The following is a 16816-nucleotide window of genomic DNA, read 5'->3' on the forward strand; positions in this document are numbered from 1 at the left end:
AAACAATATAGACCAACTAAATACATTCTGTTAGTATTGGATACTGATTCAAACAAGCCAACTTAATTATGAGACATCAGACACAGTTAAACACTAATGGATATTTGATAATAAGAAACTATTGTTATTTTTTCCTCTCTTATGATAATGGTATTACAGTTATATTAGAAAAAAGAAGAAAAAAAAGTAGTCCTTAAAAAAATAGCTTTTTTCTTTTTTTTTGAGATAGAGTCTTGCTCTTGTTGCCTAGGCTGGAGTACAATGGCGCGATCTCAGCTCACCACAACCTCCATCTCCTGGGTTCAGGCGATTCTTCTGCCTCAGTCTCCGAAATAGCTGGGACTACATGCTTGCGCCACCACTCTCAGCTAATTTTTGTATTTTTAATAGAGACGAGTTTTCACCATGTTGGCCAGGATGGTCTCGATCTCTTTTTTTTTTTTTTTTGAGTTGGAGTCTCGCTCTGTCGCCCAGGCCGGAGTGCAGTGGCCAGATCTCAGCTCACTGCAAGCTCCGCCTCCTGGGTCTACGCCATTCTCCTGCCTCAGCCTCCCGAGTAGCTGGGACTACAGGCGCCCGCCACCTTGCCCGGCTAGTTTTTTGTATTTTTTTGGTAGAGACGGGGTTTCACCGTGTTAGCCAGGCTGGTCTCGATCTCCTGACCTCGTGATCCGCCCGTCTCGGCCTCCCAAAGTGCTGGGATTACAGGCTTGAGCCACCGCGCCTGGCCTGGTCTCCATCTCTTAACCTCGTGATCCGCCCATCTCGGCCTCCCAAAGTGCTGGGATTACAGGCGTGAGCCACCACACCCGGCCAAAAAATAGCTCTTGTACTGATGTCCCTCAATCAGGTGATGGATTCCTCATGGCCTGAGAAACAGGGTGAAAGGGGTGTGAGTGACAGATCCGCTTCTCAATGCTTTAGTTTCTACATCTATGAGAAACGGTGATGTAATGGCTCTTTGGGAAGATACCTTTACCTAGTGGGTTTTTCACAGTCATGACTCAGATATGCAAGCAAGGGCCACACTCTGACCACCTTACCTGCTGAGTCTGGGCCTGCTGCTGCTGCTGGTAAAACGTGCCTGCCGGTTGCTGCTGTGGTGGTGGTGGCTGTTGTTGCTGCTGCTGTTGCTGCTTGAGGAAGAGTTGCTGCTGGTGCTGGGGTGTGGCCTGGGCCTGAGTGGGCAGACCCTGGGCCTGAGTGGAAGGCGTCTGCTGTGGAGCGGGAGGAGCCTGTGGCTGCTTGGCCTGAGTTTGTGGCAGAGGCTGGCTGGGTGGCGCTTGGGGTTTTGGTTGGGGAACACTGGCTAAAAGGCCAGGCTGATTGCTGGATCCTGCAATGAGAATAAAGTCCATGTAAGGATTCCAAACTCTTCCACAAAAAAATGGCTTTCTGTCTTGCCAAAACAATTAATAAGGGGTGACAAGTGGGCAGAGTATCCCCAGATTCATGTGCTCCTCACTGTCTTTCCACATGCTCTGTCCCACCTGGAATGTCTTTCTATCTTCTTGCTACATTATGTGTTACAAATTTTTCAAAACAAGGTTCAATATTGCCTCCTTAAGAAAGTCTTCCGTTATTAATCATCTCATTTAGTCAATTACAAATTTAGTTGGCACCCCAAATGTCTACATATTCAGCTGGCCTTTGGTACATATGCACAAGCTTTGCCCCTCTTGGCATGCAGCATGACAAAATCATTCCCTGGTATTTTATATATAGCTTATCCGAGTCTGGAGGCCTGGCTATAAGTAGATGGCCACCAAATTCCCCAAAAGCAGCTTCCTGGTAGGGTTCAGTTATTCGATATTTTGGATCCATCCTTTTTATGAAACAAAGCTCCCTCATCTCATTAGAAACAGCATGCCAAAACATGAAGGGTGGTAGATACTTCAAGAGACAAAGCATTGAAGAAACAATATTCTTCTGTGAATGTCAAAAGAGAGGAGTCTTGTTTCCATTTTTTTTTTTTCAGGCATATATGAAAATAATTCAGTTTCTTTGTATCTCAGCCCATCAGACCCCAAACTTCCTAAAATTGAAAGTAACTTGTCTGCTAGTCCAAGCTCTTCAGCCTCTTCAGTCCTGTCTCTTCCAGGCATCTTTAACTATTGATGTATTAGACCCAACCAGGCATTTTCGTAGGCTGGGAGGCAAATGAATAAAATAATGCTTTCTACCCAATCATCTCCCCTAGCCCATTTCAATGTCCCAAAGTCTAATTAACAGAACAGGGAAGCTGCCCTGGACTGAACTCAACACTTTGGAAGAGTCTTATTTCTTTAAAAGCAAAGGGAAATATGTGAAATAAAGAGGGAGGATAAGGTTCCAAACTGCAAAAATTAGGGCCAAGTCTAGAAAAAGAGACAACAGGCTTTAGTGGTCTTGGAGATGTATCTCAGAATTCAAGAAGGCCTCCCCTTTTGCCAGCCATTTGCCATACAATTTCTTTTCTATTTTTTTTTTGAAATGGAGTTTCACTCTTGTCACCCAGGCTGGGGTGCAATGGTGCCGTCTCGGCTCACTGCAACCTCTGCCTCCCAGGTTCAAGCGATTCTCCTGCCTCAGTCTCCCCAGCAGCTGGGATTACGGCACATACCACAATGCCTAGCTTTTTGTTTGTTTGTTTTGGCAAAACGGGGTTTCATCATGTTGGCCAGGCTGGTCTCGAAATTTAACTCCTGACCTCAGATGATTCACCTGCCTTGGCCTCCCAAAGAGTTGGGATTACAGGCATGAGCCACCACGCCTGGCCACTGCCATACAATTTGAACGGCAGCTGCCACCTGTTCCTCAAGGAACACTGTTATCTCTGTGTGCCTCTGGATTCCAATCCTAAAGCAAACCAGGCTTTCCAAGACTTTCCTGTTGTCCAGAATGACAAAGAGGTGTACTAAGTTTCAAACCAATCTAGATACAAACCTGCAGCCTGAGGTGGGGGCTGAACAGTGGCCCTCTTCCGGGGCGTCAGGGCGGGCTGGATGGGAAGGATTCCTGGGTTCGGCTGAGTCTGCCCAGCTTTAGGCCTCTGGCGGGGTGCAATTGAAGTCTCTGTGGTGGGAATGGGATCTGTCAGTCTAGAAAAGGAAAAGAGAAAGGTTTATATTAAAGTATGCAAAAAATGGAAGCGGGTGGGCAGCGGACACAATGCTTCCGCTTCCACATCCACCTGAACCTTCCAGGTCTGCTTAATCGATGCTTCCCAAAGGATCTCCCACAGGATGCCACGGTTACTAGACCTTCTGAAAACAGGCTTGGTGGGCAAATAAATTTTTAACACACTGATCAAAATATATTGAGTGGCTCTCCTTCTAGCAGAACTTTTCATGTGTGAATATGCAAGAAGAATCTCAAAAAGAGTGCTATGTAGAATGCATTCTCTTTGCATTCTCTAAGCATTCTCAAGTTTATTTCATCTTGTGGCCCTTTTACCTAGTACGTCCTAGGATTTCCCAAAATACCCTTTGGGTGATAATGTAAAGAGGGGTTGGAGGCACGTGGTTTTCAGATGCAAAGAGAATTCAAACTTGGCTGCAACTAGCTGTGAAAGTGGTCTTTCTACAATGAAAAGCATGCAGATGAGTGAATCCAACATGGCAACTGGAAGGAAAAAGTAAATAATTCAAGTCAAAGGATTTAAAATTGGGAAGTGTGACAGAAACTCCATTTCTTCCAATATACATACTATCTTTTTTCCACAGTAACAAAAGTTTTAACTGGGCACAGGGTCACCCAGAGTAAAAATCACATTGCCCAGTCTCTTTTGCAAATAGGTGTCAACTTGTTTCTAAGTCCTGGCATTACATGAGATGTAAGAAGATTATCATGCGGCAGTTTTCATCAACCATAATAAATAACTGGTTCAAGCCTTCTGTCTTCTTCTTCAACTATTCCTTGATCCTGCTGCTAAGAGCAGGAATGTTGCCATATTGATCCATGCAGTCAGGGCTACACTGTAGGAATGGTGACGTGGTTAGCTTGAAGAAGTCTAGATCCCTGAGGGCTTCATGGAGCAGAACTGCCATGCTGGCCTTGGACTACTTACCTCCAGATTTTGTTTACTCAAGAGAAAAAAATAAACATCTATCTTTTATACACAACTGTCATTTTGGACTTTCTGTAACTCACAGCCAGACCGACACTTTCAAACTAATATAGGGAAGACTGCTTGCTCCTTGTGAGGGTACAGAAGCCCAGGTGCTAACTTTCACGAATTTACAGTAGTCCAGGCAGCAAGTTACTACCTAACTGAGATCAGAGTTGGCCATCCTTTGAAACTCCACTTTAGAGAGTATAACTGGGCTTAGGCCAAAATTAACAAGTTTCAAGAATATTTCCAAAGCATGTTTTGTCAAAATATTTCCAAAACAGCCTCCATGAATGCAAAACAGGAAGCAAAGCAGCTGGCCTCATGTCCTTCCCATGACGTACCTCCAAGCTCCATCCTAGGCCCGGAAACTTTGCACTGGCAACCTGTTAGAGGGATGCTCTTGTGCTAGCTGGGGAAGTGGTGACATAAAGGCTATCACATCTGGGGGGCTATAACTTGGGCAAGGGAGGTGGGAAGAAGAATGGGACATGTGCTGGAGAAAAGAAGAAAGGTATAAGAGAGAAAAAGCCGGCCGGGCATGGTGGCTCACACCTGTAATCCCAGAACTCTGGGAGGCCGAGGCGGGTGGATCACTTGAGGTCAGGAGTTTGAGACCAGCCTGGCCAACATGGCGAAACGCCATCTCTACTAAAAATACAAAAATTAGCTAGGTGTGGTGGCACGTGCCTGTAGTCCCAGCTACTCGGGAGGCTGAGGCTGAAGAATTGCTTGAACCTGGGAAGCGGAGGTTGTAATGAGCCAAGATCACGCCACTGCACTCCAGTCTGGGTGACAGAGTGAGACTCCATCTCAAAAAGAAAAAGGGGAAAAAAGAAAAAGCCAAAGGTGAGAGAGGTGAACAGGCTTCTGTAGAAACCCAAACAGCAGAACCTCCATGTTGATCATCTCTTGAGGGGAACATCTTAGAGCAATGGGATCTGGAGCCGAAGAAAACTGTATTTGAGTTCTAGTTCCTCACTAAGTAACTGTGTGATAATGGGCATGTCACTTTCCCTCTTTCAGCTTTGGGTACTTTATATGTAAAAGGGAAAAACACATATGCCTACATCATAAGGCAGATGTGAACATCAAATGTATCAGTAACTATGAATCTGTTTTATTAATTGTAGATTGTCCAAAATATTAGTTTGTATGGACTTCAATGTGTCTGTTTTGTGGAGTGGAGTGGGGAAAGGGATCATTGCTTAGCCTCTGCACATATCATGTTTGAGCCTACTACGAGACAGCCACGAGCACAAAAGACTAAGCTACTTAAATCAGCCCAAAAACAACTCCTAAAGAGGTGAGCATGGCCGAATTAGTGAAAGAAATGGACAGACTACAAAGTAACAAGTTTTGTTTGTTAAGCAAGGTTGCTACGTTCATTAAAAATCAAAGTCTCACTATTTTAGAGGCACATCTAAAATAACTTCATGTACACAGCAGGCATTTAATAAATATTAAAGAATTTTTTAAGCTACAGATGTTATTTTACTGTTCTATTAAAATTCACATATTCCCATCCAGAATACTTTGTTGATGCAGTTTGCTGTTAGCACTTCCTCGCCATGGTGGTATAAAAAAGAGGAGTATAAATAACTCCTGTGCTACCTCTAGAATCTGCCATTTGGAAGGTGTGGCAGCCACGCGAACGTGCCTTGTAGACCTTCATCTACAGGGAGCATAAAACCCCGATGCCCAGATGCTGCATTCCTAAAATGCAGCACTAAGTCCACCACTGCTGTGGTGTTTGCCCTGGCGCCATGCTTCCCATAGGTTGCTGCCAGCCCTAACCTCCAACCCACAGGAATTCCTAGGAGATGAGGGACTATCTGCTGGCTGACTGGCACAAGGACCCCAACACCCTTGGTGAGTCTTACGTAAGTTGTGTGACAGTCTAGGTCACTTCACCCATGCTTCTCCTCCCTCTCTCTGGGTCAGACTTGCACTGCCTTCTGATGGCGTTCCCAGGCTTTCCTGACTCCCTCCCTGTTTTCTCTCACATGGGCATTTCCCCAAATAACATCTTTGTTTAATCCTCTTTTGGCATCTGCTTTTTGGAAGAACCTAGGTTCTTCCTGTGATTAGCTAAGACCCGGAGAGTCTTCTGCTGTTCATGGACCTGCTGCTTTGACCTGCACTTTCCTAATGTGGTTGGAGCCATAGAAAGTAAGAAGGAAAGGGAGGCTGAGTATTAGAGTGGTGAATGTGGCTAACCAAAAGTCAGGACACATGTTTAGTATACTTTTTAAAAATTTTAAAAAGATTTAATTTTAAATTTTAAAAATTTAAAAAGGGTCTCGCTGTATTGCCCAGGCTGATCCCAAACTCCTAACCTCAAGTAATTCTCCTGCCTCAGCCTCCAGGGTAGTTGGAACCATAGGCACGTGCTACCATGCCTGGCTAATGTTTAGGATACTCTTGTACTAGCAACAATTTTTTTTTTTTTTTTGAGATGGAGTCTTGCTCTGTCACCCAGGCTAGAGTGCAGTGGCGTGATCTCAGCTCACCGCAATCTCCACCTCCCGGGTTCAAGTGATTCTCCTGCCTCAGCCTCCCAAGTAGCTGGGACTACAGGTGTGTGCCACCATACCCGGCTAATTTTTGTATTTTCAGTAGAGACGGGGTTTTGTCATGTTGGCCAGGCTGGTCTTGAACTCCTGACCTCAGGTGATTCACCCTCCTTGGCCTCCCAAAGTGCTGGGATTACAGATGTGAGCCACCACGCCTGGCCATACTAGCAACATTTAAAGTCTGCTGTTGCCTCATCTCTGAATGCCCCTGAGCCTATTCCCATGCAAAGAAAATAGCTTTAGAGTTCTTGATTCTCTTTCAAATGTAGATCACAATGTTTTATGATATTCCTTTTTGGATTCCCAAAGAACAGTTTCTGCCTAGGCAAGACAGAGCTTGCTTTCCTGATCTGTGCAGCCCCTGGTCACGACAGCATACGTAAGAATCAAGAAACACAGGCATTCTTCCCTGCTGCTGTGGCAATCCAAGGAGGACATGTGCTCACGAAGGCATTTCTTACCTGGCCTTTGGCTGGGTCTTTTTTGCAGCTGCCTCACTGGCTTTCACTGGTTCAGGAAGCTTTGCAGGAATGGGAGAGTTCTACAGAATTGCAAACAAAACAAAACAAAACAAAACAAGGACATCGTAGATTTCTTTGTTAAAGAATAAGCAGCCTAATTGGGACTAAGAGCTGATGGAAATATATTTTGGGATCTTCTGGAGCAGCTTCCAGGCCCTGCGGTCTGTCTGGTAGAGGGAAGGAAAGTTAACCAAATGCATGTCAGACTCAGCCATAGTCAGGGAAGAAGAGGAGAGAGTAGCTTGTGTGCAGCACACATTCCCCGATTATTCTCTACCTTCTGTACCACGCTGAGTCACTGGGGCTTGATCTCAGTACACTTCTCCTATGCCACAGCTTAGACGTGATGCTATGAAAGGAATGGGAAGGAAAAGTCTGCAGCTGGTATTATTCTGGATCCCAGACAGATCTTTGTTCGAGCTTATCAATGTGTCAAACCAGGGTGCACTGAGTCTGCTAGTCAGAATGCTCAGAGAAAACCACAGCCACCCCTGCGTATGGCTGCTGAGCCAGTACCCTTTCTAACATGTGAGGCACTACTCAGTCCACAAGCCAAGGAGAGTTCCTCTGGCTTGAAATCTGCACTATCCATCTAATAATGCCTCATGAGGGAGCACCAGCTAGCTGTCCCTGACCCTAAAACAGGTGCTTACCACTACTGAGTACCAAACGACATGAGACTTGTGAGGTGTACTTTTAAAAACTAGCTACCAATCTGAATGCTTCCACTTACATCTCACATTATTTAACTTTACGAATGGGAAAGTGGGACTACAAAAGAAGAAAGTCATGTTTGGTTACTGCACAGTATCCCTCGTTTTAATCTGGGAAACCCAACACACAATACTAGTTATAAAACTGGCCTTTTAGGAGGGTCCTCTCGCTTCCTTCACGTTTCCAGGTGGGGGGAGATTTTTCTGCTGGAAAACTTCTAGCACTTCCTCTTCTTCAAGCATTCCTCTCCCAAAGGAGAAGAGTTGACTTCTGTGACTGATAAGACTGTGGAAAAACTGAGCTGGCCCAGTTTGCTGTTGCCCTCCTTCCTTTAGAGAAGAGCCGGTCCCCCAGGAATCAGGTGTTTACATCTCAGTCATGTGGGTCTAATGCTAGGGAGCCTGACTGGTCGAGCTGCATCTTCTGACTCAAGCTTATTAGTAATAAAGCCAATATTCTGAGCTCCACCTGGATGACCCCACATCTGATTTCAAATGTGAGAGTGAAAGAGGAGTAGCGCCCTTAAGCCCCAGCAGTGAAATCAAAAGTTCATTATTCGAGGAACTAGCAAGAAAATTTCAGGTTAGAATCTATTTATTATAGCATCCATTCACAAAATATTTAAGAAAAATAGATCACAATATGACATGAAAAATATGCAAGGATTTTTAGTAGAGACAGGGTTTTGCCATGTTGGTCAGGCTGGTCTTGAACTCCTGACCTCAGGTGATCCACCCTCCTCAGCCTCCCAAAGTGTTGGGATTACAGACATGAGCCACCACGCCCAGCCGTATTATCAACAGTTGAAGTCTGTAAAAAGGACATATGCAAGCATTTTACTCTGAAAACTGTGAGTGCAGAGTTTAGGATTACTAAATGTAGAAAACATTCTTATGGCTTGATGTGCTGGAAGGACAGAGAAAGAGGAGTGTGAGTTATAAATGGCCAACAGCAGAAGCAAAATCAAGAAAGCTCTGCTGCAAGGAAGGAGAACAGGGACAGGGGGCGTAGGTTCTAACAGGCATGGGGGCATGTCCAAGGCCTTGCCTCAGGAAAGCAGCCTGTCTAATCACCTCCAGGTGACTACAACAGGCATGTGGCTCTTAGAGAACTACAAGAGTTGACAGACATGAAGTTGGTCAATCTTCATTCAAAGTGTCCAACTCAATCCCTAGGGCATTTTTTTTTGTTCAGTACAATTGCTTCAGTTTTATAATTAAATTCCATGGGAAAATTGGATTCCCTTTATGGCGACTGCTTCACAATTAGCTTTGCTTGAACGCCCCCTAGTAGATAAAGCAAGGGACATCTATATTCATTTAAACAGCTGATTAACACCCCAGGAACTTAAAATGGCCATCTGATAATGTTTACCCCCTTTAAGTAGCACCATTCACGTACCTGTACATTTGGAATTGGGCACTCTTTCTTGAGTAGCTTAAATGAGAAGTAGGACACCTGGTAAATATCCGGCCTTTTGTCAGGGTCTGGTTCCAACATATACCCTAAGGCAAACATACGTGAATTTATTTAATAATATTCCAACAGTTATTACACTAGTTAGGAAGCATCATTCCTCTCTCTATTCCCAGTGTTTTGTTTTTAAACTTTTATTTTTCATAGAACTCAGACAGTATAATTAGCCCCTTTTCTCCCCCTTAGAAAGAGAAGCTCTAATGTTCCTGAAATATTTAATATCTATAAGAAAATAAAAATAAAATATGTGGATTATAACAAAGATACTTAAAGTTCATATTCTACGCTTTGCACCAGAGGGACTCAAGCTCTCAATATGAAAGTTACTACCTTCATACTTTGATACCTAGGAGGTTACACGGTCTTACCACTCAAGCTCTCAATATGAAAGTTACCACCTGCATACTCCAATACCTAGGAGGTTACACGGTCTTACCATGGGCTTCCTTGGTTCATCTTATCTTACTAAATGAATGATTATTCTTAATAATTATAACCAAAACCCAAATTTCATGAATTTACTTATTCTTTTGTTGGAAATATTAGCTGGTTTCCAGATTTAAAAAAATTACAAAGTGACATATGCATATTTACTTTTCCTGTGACCTATAGATCAATTGTCTATTTCCAGGTCCTTTAAGCTTCTGCCTCCCTGAGGCTGGAAAAATCCTTAGGAGGAAAAAAAATCCTTAAGAAGACCACAAACATACACATATATATGCAAACAACAACACAAGGCAGCTGACTGCTTAAATAATAAAGTGAATGCTCTGGACACTAAGTTCCAAAAAGGTCAGGGAGGCTGCAGCCTTGTGACTGCCTTGCAGAAGAGGCAGAGCTTGAGCTGGCCCTTGAAGGCAGGACAGAAGTCAGTCAGGGGGGACGCAGTGAAAAAGACATTCCAGTTGAGAGAACAGTCTGAGCAAAGAAGGACGTGGAGAAAGACAAGAGAGTGTCTTGCTGCAAGTAAACAGAGGAGCCAGAAGGACAGGGTAGAGAGAAGGCTGAGTGGGTGGCATGCAATCAGAATCAGAATCTTAAATGCCATGCTAAGAAGCTGAGCCCTACTGTGGGACCATTGGCAAGCCACTAGTTTCCTAATCAGGGACATGAGAGGTGGTGTTTTATAAGAGGAAACTTTTGGTGAGGGTGTGCTGGATGGGTTGAAGAGAGAGGAGAAAAGCTGGTGACCAGTCCAACAGTAGAGGCATGAGCTGACAGAGTCTGTATATACTATGGTGACAGTGATGTACGTATAAAGAAAATAGTAGAAACTCCAAAAAAGGAATATGACTGAGAAAATGATTGAACCTTTCCTCTCTCTTGCTAGCTGGATCCAAAGAAATCTTAAATTTCACTTTTATAGGCTTCAATGGTGATACCACTGAGAGAAACTGAAAAGAGGGCAGGGGAACTAGGTATTGAGGGTAAAAAGAAGGAAGGAGGGCTAATGATGATAAACTTAATTTTAGATCTGTGCGTTTAGGGTGACAGTGGAGTTGCCAAATGTTCTGCAAGCAGTTTGGGAAAGATGTCCATGGTATAGATATTCATAAAGAGTTGTTTTTCCCAATATGAATTTACTGCATAAATGTTTTAAAAATTATCAAAAAATAATACTAGTCTAATATCAAAGTTGGCCATTTTCCCATATTTCCTACCAATCTCACTTACATACCTGGAATTCTAACATGAATATAATGCTTTATCTCTTAAAACAATTCAACAATTATTAAATGTCATAATCTAGTCCTTTAAATATTCCTCCTTTTTTTGGTTAATAAATGGAAGAGGCTGATTGACAAAACTGGCACAATGGAATGGGCAGCACCTTAAAAGCTGTATCTATGTTAAGTGGATAAGTTATCTACATTTTCTCAGTTTCAGTTTTCTCATTTGCATAATGGGAATAATTATACTTAATATATAAAGGATTTTAAGAATTAAATGAGGCATAAGTAGGCCCTCAACAAATGTCAGATGCTCCACTCACATTTGCTGCTTCTATTTTTTCCAGTATATCCCCATGCAGGACCCAAACTGGGTTACTCAAGATTTATAATCAATCCATAACAGTTAGAACTTAGATGTTAAGTCTTGACCAATGTGGAAAGATGATAAAAATCTCTGCTTCTTTAGCATTTTAGTATAGGGGCTTTGTGCAAAGATTATTCTTTTTTTTTTTTTTTTTTTTTTTTAAAGATTACTTATTCTACCATCTGGTTAATGAATGTTAGTACATATGCTTGCTATGATGATACCAAATAGTGGGGAATCTTAAGACTATTTTTAAGAAAGCATTGAGTTTAGATGCATGTTATCAAAATCCCGTGATTAACCTAAATGAGAGGAAAAACCTGATTCCATGGAGTTATATAGTCTTAATTATGTATTCACCCCAGTGAATGCACTGCAATCATTTTCATTTGAGTTGCTTCCAGTTTTGCAAAGATGAATTTCTTATCACTTGATATGAGTCAGCTGGACTCCTTTGGTACCGGAGCTTTCATAGAGACTGCAACAGAATATAGAAGCACCGTTCTGCTCCAGGCAGTTAGGATTTCTGCTTGGGTGGCTGGGCTCAGGTGTGAAACAGAACTTCAGATTTCTAGCAAAAAGACCCACCACTCTAACTAGACACTGTTACATTGTCTTTGAGTTCCCAATCATTATCAACTAATTTCTTTACCTTTGCATCTAACTCATTACTCCTGGAATCTGATCCCTTTATCCCCCAATTCATTCTTTGTGATCAGAAATAAAAATATGAAACTAGAAGCTTAAAATACTTACTAATTAGGCAGTGCATGTCTTGAGAATATCGAGAATTATCAGGAATTGTGAAGTTTCCATCACAAATTGCCACCTGACTCTCCCCAAATGGCAAAGTGAAGTAGCATAATTTATACAACAAACATCCAAGAGCCTAAAAAAATAAAGATAGCAGATTGCTACTAGTGGTTTATTTATCATGACTCTAAATGGATCTAATGAGAAACTGGCACCATTCACATTTACTAGCAGATATAAAAACTACAGACTATTAATATATTAGAAACGTGAGTTTTAGAACCCAACACCACTGTTAGCAGCTGAGTTACAATATTTCTACCATTATTACCAAATTGTGCTCCAGTAAAGAATAAGTATTTACCTGTTTTGCTCTTAAGAACCAGTAACATATGCATGAAAAAAAAATCTAAATAATTTCCACAGAGCTTGGAAGTAATTTTCTTTATCATGCTTCAAGAAGCAGTGGCTGGTATTCTCACATCAAGAACCTTGAGGGGCAAGTAGACAATGATATGGTATGGTAGCCACCATGTTATAGCGCTGTGTGCATTAACCTTGGGAATTTACAGTCAAGACTGCTGCTATCTGAGGTATGGATAGGTTACTTGACACCTACCCAAATGTCTGCCTTCGTAGTGATGATTTTGCCACTGTACAGGTTGACCATTTCTGGTGCTCGATAAGACAGCGTTGTATATCTACAATCAAGAGATTCATTTTCTGTTAAATATGTCAATACTATAATTAAAAACCAGGAGCAGCAGAAACACTTTTTTTTTTCTTTTTACATTAATAGAATCCCTGGGAGCGATCTGCAGAAGAGAGTATGAAATATTAGTACGATAAAATGAAAGGCTGTCCTCGGTACAATCATATCATCACACCATGGCCCTCTGGCAGCAGTCCTCCTAGTCTACGAACATGTGGGGACTCAGACACTAATGCATTAAATAATTTCTTTTTTTTTTTTTTTTTTTGAGACGGAGTCTCGCTCTGTCGCCCAGGCTGGAGTGCAGTGGCCGGATCTCAGCTCACTGCAAGCTCCACCTCCTGGTTTCACGCCATTCTCCTGCCTCAGCCTCCCAAGCAGCTGGGACTACAGGCGCCCGCCACCTCGCCCGGCTAGTTTTTTGTATTTTTTAGTAGAGACAGGGTTTCACCGTGTTAGCCAGGATGGTCTCAATCTCCTGACCTCGTGATCCACCCGTCTCGGCCTCCCAAAGTGCTGGGATTACAGGCTTGAGCTACCGTGCCCGGCTGCATTAAATAATTTCTAAAAGCAACTTTTCTTGGGTCCTCAAATGACAAAATCTTCTCTTACCAATTCTTATTCTGATACTATATTTTGCCAATTTGTTGTTTTAAAAATGGCCTTTACATGTGGCTCAACACAGAGATGTAATACTGACTGTGGTACTCTGGAGAAGAGCAGAAAGTGGGCCCTGGCTGGGGTGAGGAGTGGATGGAATCAAGTGCCCTTCATCTTTGCTCCTGGAATCAGGTTGAAATAACAGTTTTATCTCTCGCTCCAGAAAAAAGTAGTATAAGCACATCCTCAAAGTGAGTGTCTTGGTGTTACCAAGCATGTGATTTATGCTGCTTTTGTCTCTAGATCCCAGATGGGACAGGTCTAGGCATCCCTCAGGGCCTTGGGTCAATCAGGGTCTTCTTGCCCCAGGCATGGTTGTCTGGCGTGATGCATAAAAAGGACAGAGAAGATCAGGATGTAGGTGTGCAGGCTAGACTGTTGACTTATTAGTAGTAATAGTGAGTGCTGTTACCTGTAAAAAATCCAACAACGTGGACATGAGGAGAAAATGGGTCAGGCTCTTATTGGAGTCACAAATCTAAATAAGCTTTTTCTCGTGAAAGTCTGTGATTCAGTATCTGCAGAGACTTTAATAACCTACTCACCATTATTTCCACTTAGATTGCCTTATGAGCAGGAAGGAAGGAGCAATTTAGGGTTCAGTAAAAAGCACATCTGTTTGACTGATAATGTCATGGCTGCTGTGATCATACTTAAAAACATCCTAGTACTTTATATTATAGTGTGTGCACCTCTCAGCTTTTTATAGGCTCTGTGACATCATAAATCAAAACATCTATGTGCAATGATCACAGGACCACTGATAAAGAGCTCTAAGAGTCCTTCCTTTTACTCTGATGTATGCTTATAAACCCCTCCTCATTCTTCACTTAAAGGCAAACAACCCAACTGTGACCATGATGCTCTGAGACGAAGGACAACTATCACCATTGTCTCCCCACCCTGATCTTCTCACCCATAAGCTGGAAGTAAAGTTGCTCATCTGATTGTGGACAAAACTCCATGAAAGGAGAAAAAGCTTACTTCTTAATCTCATCTTCTACTGCATTGACTCCCTCAGTTTGTGGATTCTGGAATTTGTTGGTGGCACTTCCAAAGTCACACAGGACATAGTGGCCTCGGTCATGCAAGAGGATATTTTCAACCTGAAAAACATTCCCCAACCACCCATTCCAAGATATCATTTAGTAACGCACGTGAAAATTTGGTTTCACAGTCACATAAATAAAACATTTTATTTCTGGCAGTCTCATTAATGTGCACAGGAAAGTTATTCCTCTCCAAGTATCTCAACAGGGATCATCCCAAGCAGAACACAGGAGATGCAGAGTAACAGGGAAAAGTGGGTGGAGAGGGCAAAAAGAGGAAACTCCACAGTGGGGGATGCAAGAGTGCCATTTTTGTAAATTTCAGCCACATTTCTCACCTCTGCAGAAACCGTCTTCATACTTTCAAGCCTCTGACCTGTGCCTTTGCTCTTGCTCTTCTTTTAGGCCAGGATGCCCTCCACAATCCCTACCTCCTTAGCCAGCTATCAAAATCTCGTTTTAAACCCCAGGTCAAATGCCATGTCCTTTTTGAAACTTTCAGGCTCCCACTCAGATAACATGTCACTCTTTCCCTATTGTCCTTCAGTATTTCATTCTCTCATGATATGAATTACTTCACTCGGACCTTATAAGTACTTATATAAATGTCTTTACTACACTAGGTTAGGATATTCAGAATTAATACTGTTTATGTTTAAGTTACTTCTCAATGTGATAAAATGCCTGGGGATAAATGGGCAGTTTTCCTGTTAATGTATTGCCCTAATTTTTTAAATAAATGAATTCTTTGGGCAGTGAGTTAGGAGTTCTAGGCAGTAGGGAGCTTATAACGTCCCAAATCTAGAGAAATCCCTGGTATCAAAGGATTCTACTAATGAAATGACAACTCCAAAACAGTGGACACTATGTACTCAAGGTGTACTGATTTTTGGTCTAGATGAACTGAGCTGACTAGTATGCTGGAGGACAGGCCTGGCTATGTGTGGGGAGTAAAATGGCAGCCAAAAAATCTTGTTAGGCCATTAAGACTGTAGTCTCCATTGTCTTTTGTCTTCAGCCTTCGAAAGACTGACCGCCTTTGGAAAACAAAGGCAAGAGTAGACTATCTTATAGTCTACTCTTAAAGATAAGCTCCTCAAAGATAAGCATCATCTTGTAATCATATTCTTGGTCTTCTCTACCTAATGCCTAACAAAATGCTTGGTATAAAAAATGTATGTTGAATGGAATAAACCAAAAAACACTGTGTATGTGTGTGCATGTGCGAGCAAACCTGGTCTGTCAGGGGCAAGATATGAGCCACCAAATATCCAGGCCATACTACTGTACTACTACTGATTATTTTAAAAACAACCAGTCAATTATAATAAGCTCTAATTTCTATACTTGTTTCTATACCTTCTTTTAATTCTTCTAAGAATTACATTAAGTATATTTTATAGTCTGTATCTGCCAATTCCAATATTCGAAGTGTCTGCTGCCAACTGATTTGCAGTTTATTGTTTCTTATTCCTACTAAACCTTGCTTATGGTGGTGTTGGGAGGAGTTTTGTTGTTTCATTAACTTATGTTCCTTGGAACTTAATCTGTACAAAGCTTGTGAGATCTGGGTTTAAAGTCTATTGTTCTTCCAGAGAGGATACACTGATGTAGTTGGGGGCAGTACTGCCCTGGAATTACTTTAATCTATAATTTTGACCTTGGAATTTCCAGCCACATAGGTAGTTTGAACTACGGCCATCAACCTTCACAGGTATGTTCCATGATTAACAATTCTTAAGCATAGGGTTATGAATTAAGAATGATTAGAAGAGATTCGTTCCTTTGAGATAAGGCTGAGGCAAGCAAATATTTCCATCATCTATGTCTTTTTTATAAAGCTTACCAGTTTAATCTACTTATACAAAGTGACACAGTCAAGCTTCCTGAGCATATACACACTTTAGGAATTCAAAATAATTCCAACAAAACAACGCTAATGTTTTCAATCTAATTTAGAGGTTATAAAAATAACAGCCATCATTTTCTGAGCTTTATTATTGCCAGTACTACTGTACTCAGCATTTTACATGGATTATCCCACTACATCCTCATAATCCCAATATGATTATTATCCTTCTCTCACAGATGGAGAGAATGAGGCTCAGAGTGATTAAGTCACTTGCTAAATGTCACACAGCTAATAGTTGGTACAGCTGGGAAGTGAACCTAAACAACCTCACTCTAGAAAGGACAGGCAATTATATTCCCGCTACAGGAAGCAGGTT

General features: G+C 42.1%; 1 protein-coding gene and 1 non-coding gene across 12 annotated transcripts in view; both read right to left on the reverse strand.

Annotated features, from left to right (window-relative positions):
• AAK1 (AP2 associated kinase 1) overlaps positions 1 to 16816 on the reverse strand; it is a 180515-nt gene that overhangs the window by 53746 nt on the left and 109953 nt on the right. For all 11 annotated transcript variants that reach the window (XM_009184358.4, XM_009184361.4, XM_009184359.4 and 8 more), the window contains 7 exons: positions 14524 to 14645; positions 12787 to 12868; positions 12171 to 12303; positions 9303 to 9406; positions 7128 to 7207; positions 2926 to 3080; positions 1044 to 1336 (listed from right to left, as the gene is read on the reverse strand). In XM_009184358.4, coding sequence (XP_009182622.1) covers positions 1044 to 1336; positions 2926 to 3080; positions 7128 to 7207; positions 9303 to 9406; positions 12171 to 12303; positions 12787 to 12868; positions 14524 to 14645 — 969 coding nt within the window. The remainder of the gene's footprint in view (positions 1 to 1043; positions 1337 to 2925; positions 3081 to 7127; positions 7208 to 9302; positions 9407 to 12170; positions 12304 to 12786; positions 12869 to 14523; positions 14646 to 16816) is intronic.
• On the reverse strand, positions 2141 to 2272 carry LOC116270423. The gene has a single exon (XR_004178460.1). It is a non-coding gene; the product is annotated as a small nucleolar RNA SNORA36 family (small nucleolar RNA).

This window comes from Papio anubis, chromosome 14, assembly GCF_008728515.1.
Source record: "Papio anubis isolate 15944 chromosome 14, Panubis1.0, whole genome shotgun sequence".
Classification (NCBI taxonomy): Eukaryota; Metazoa; Chordata; class Mammalia; order Primates; family Cercopithecidae; genus Papio; species Papio anubis.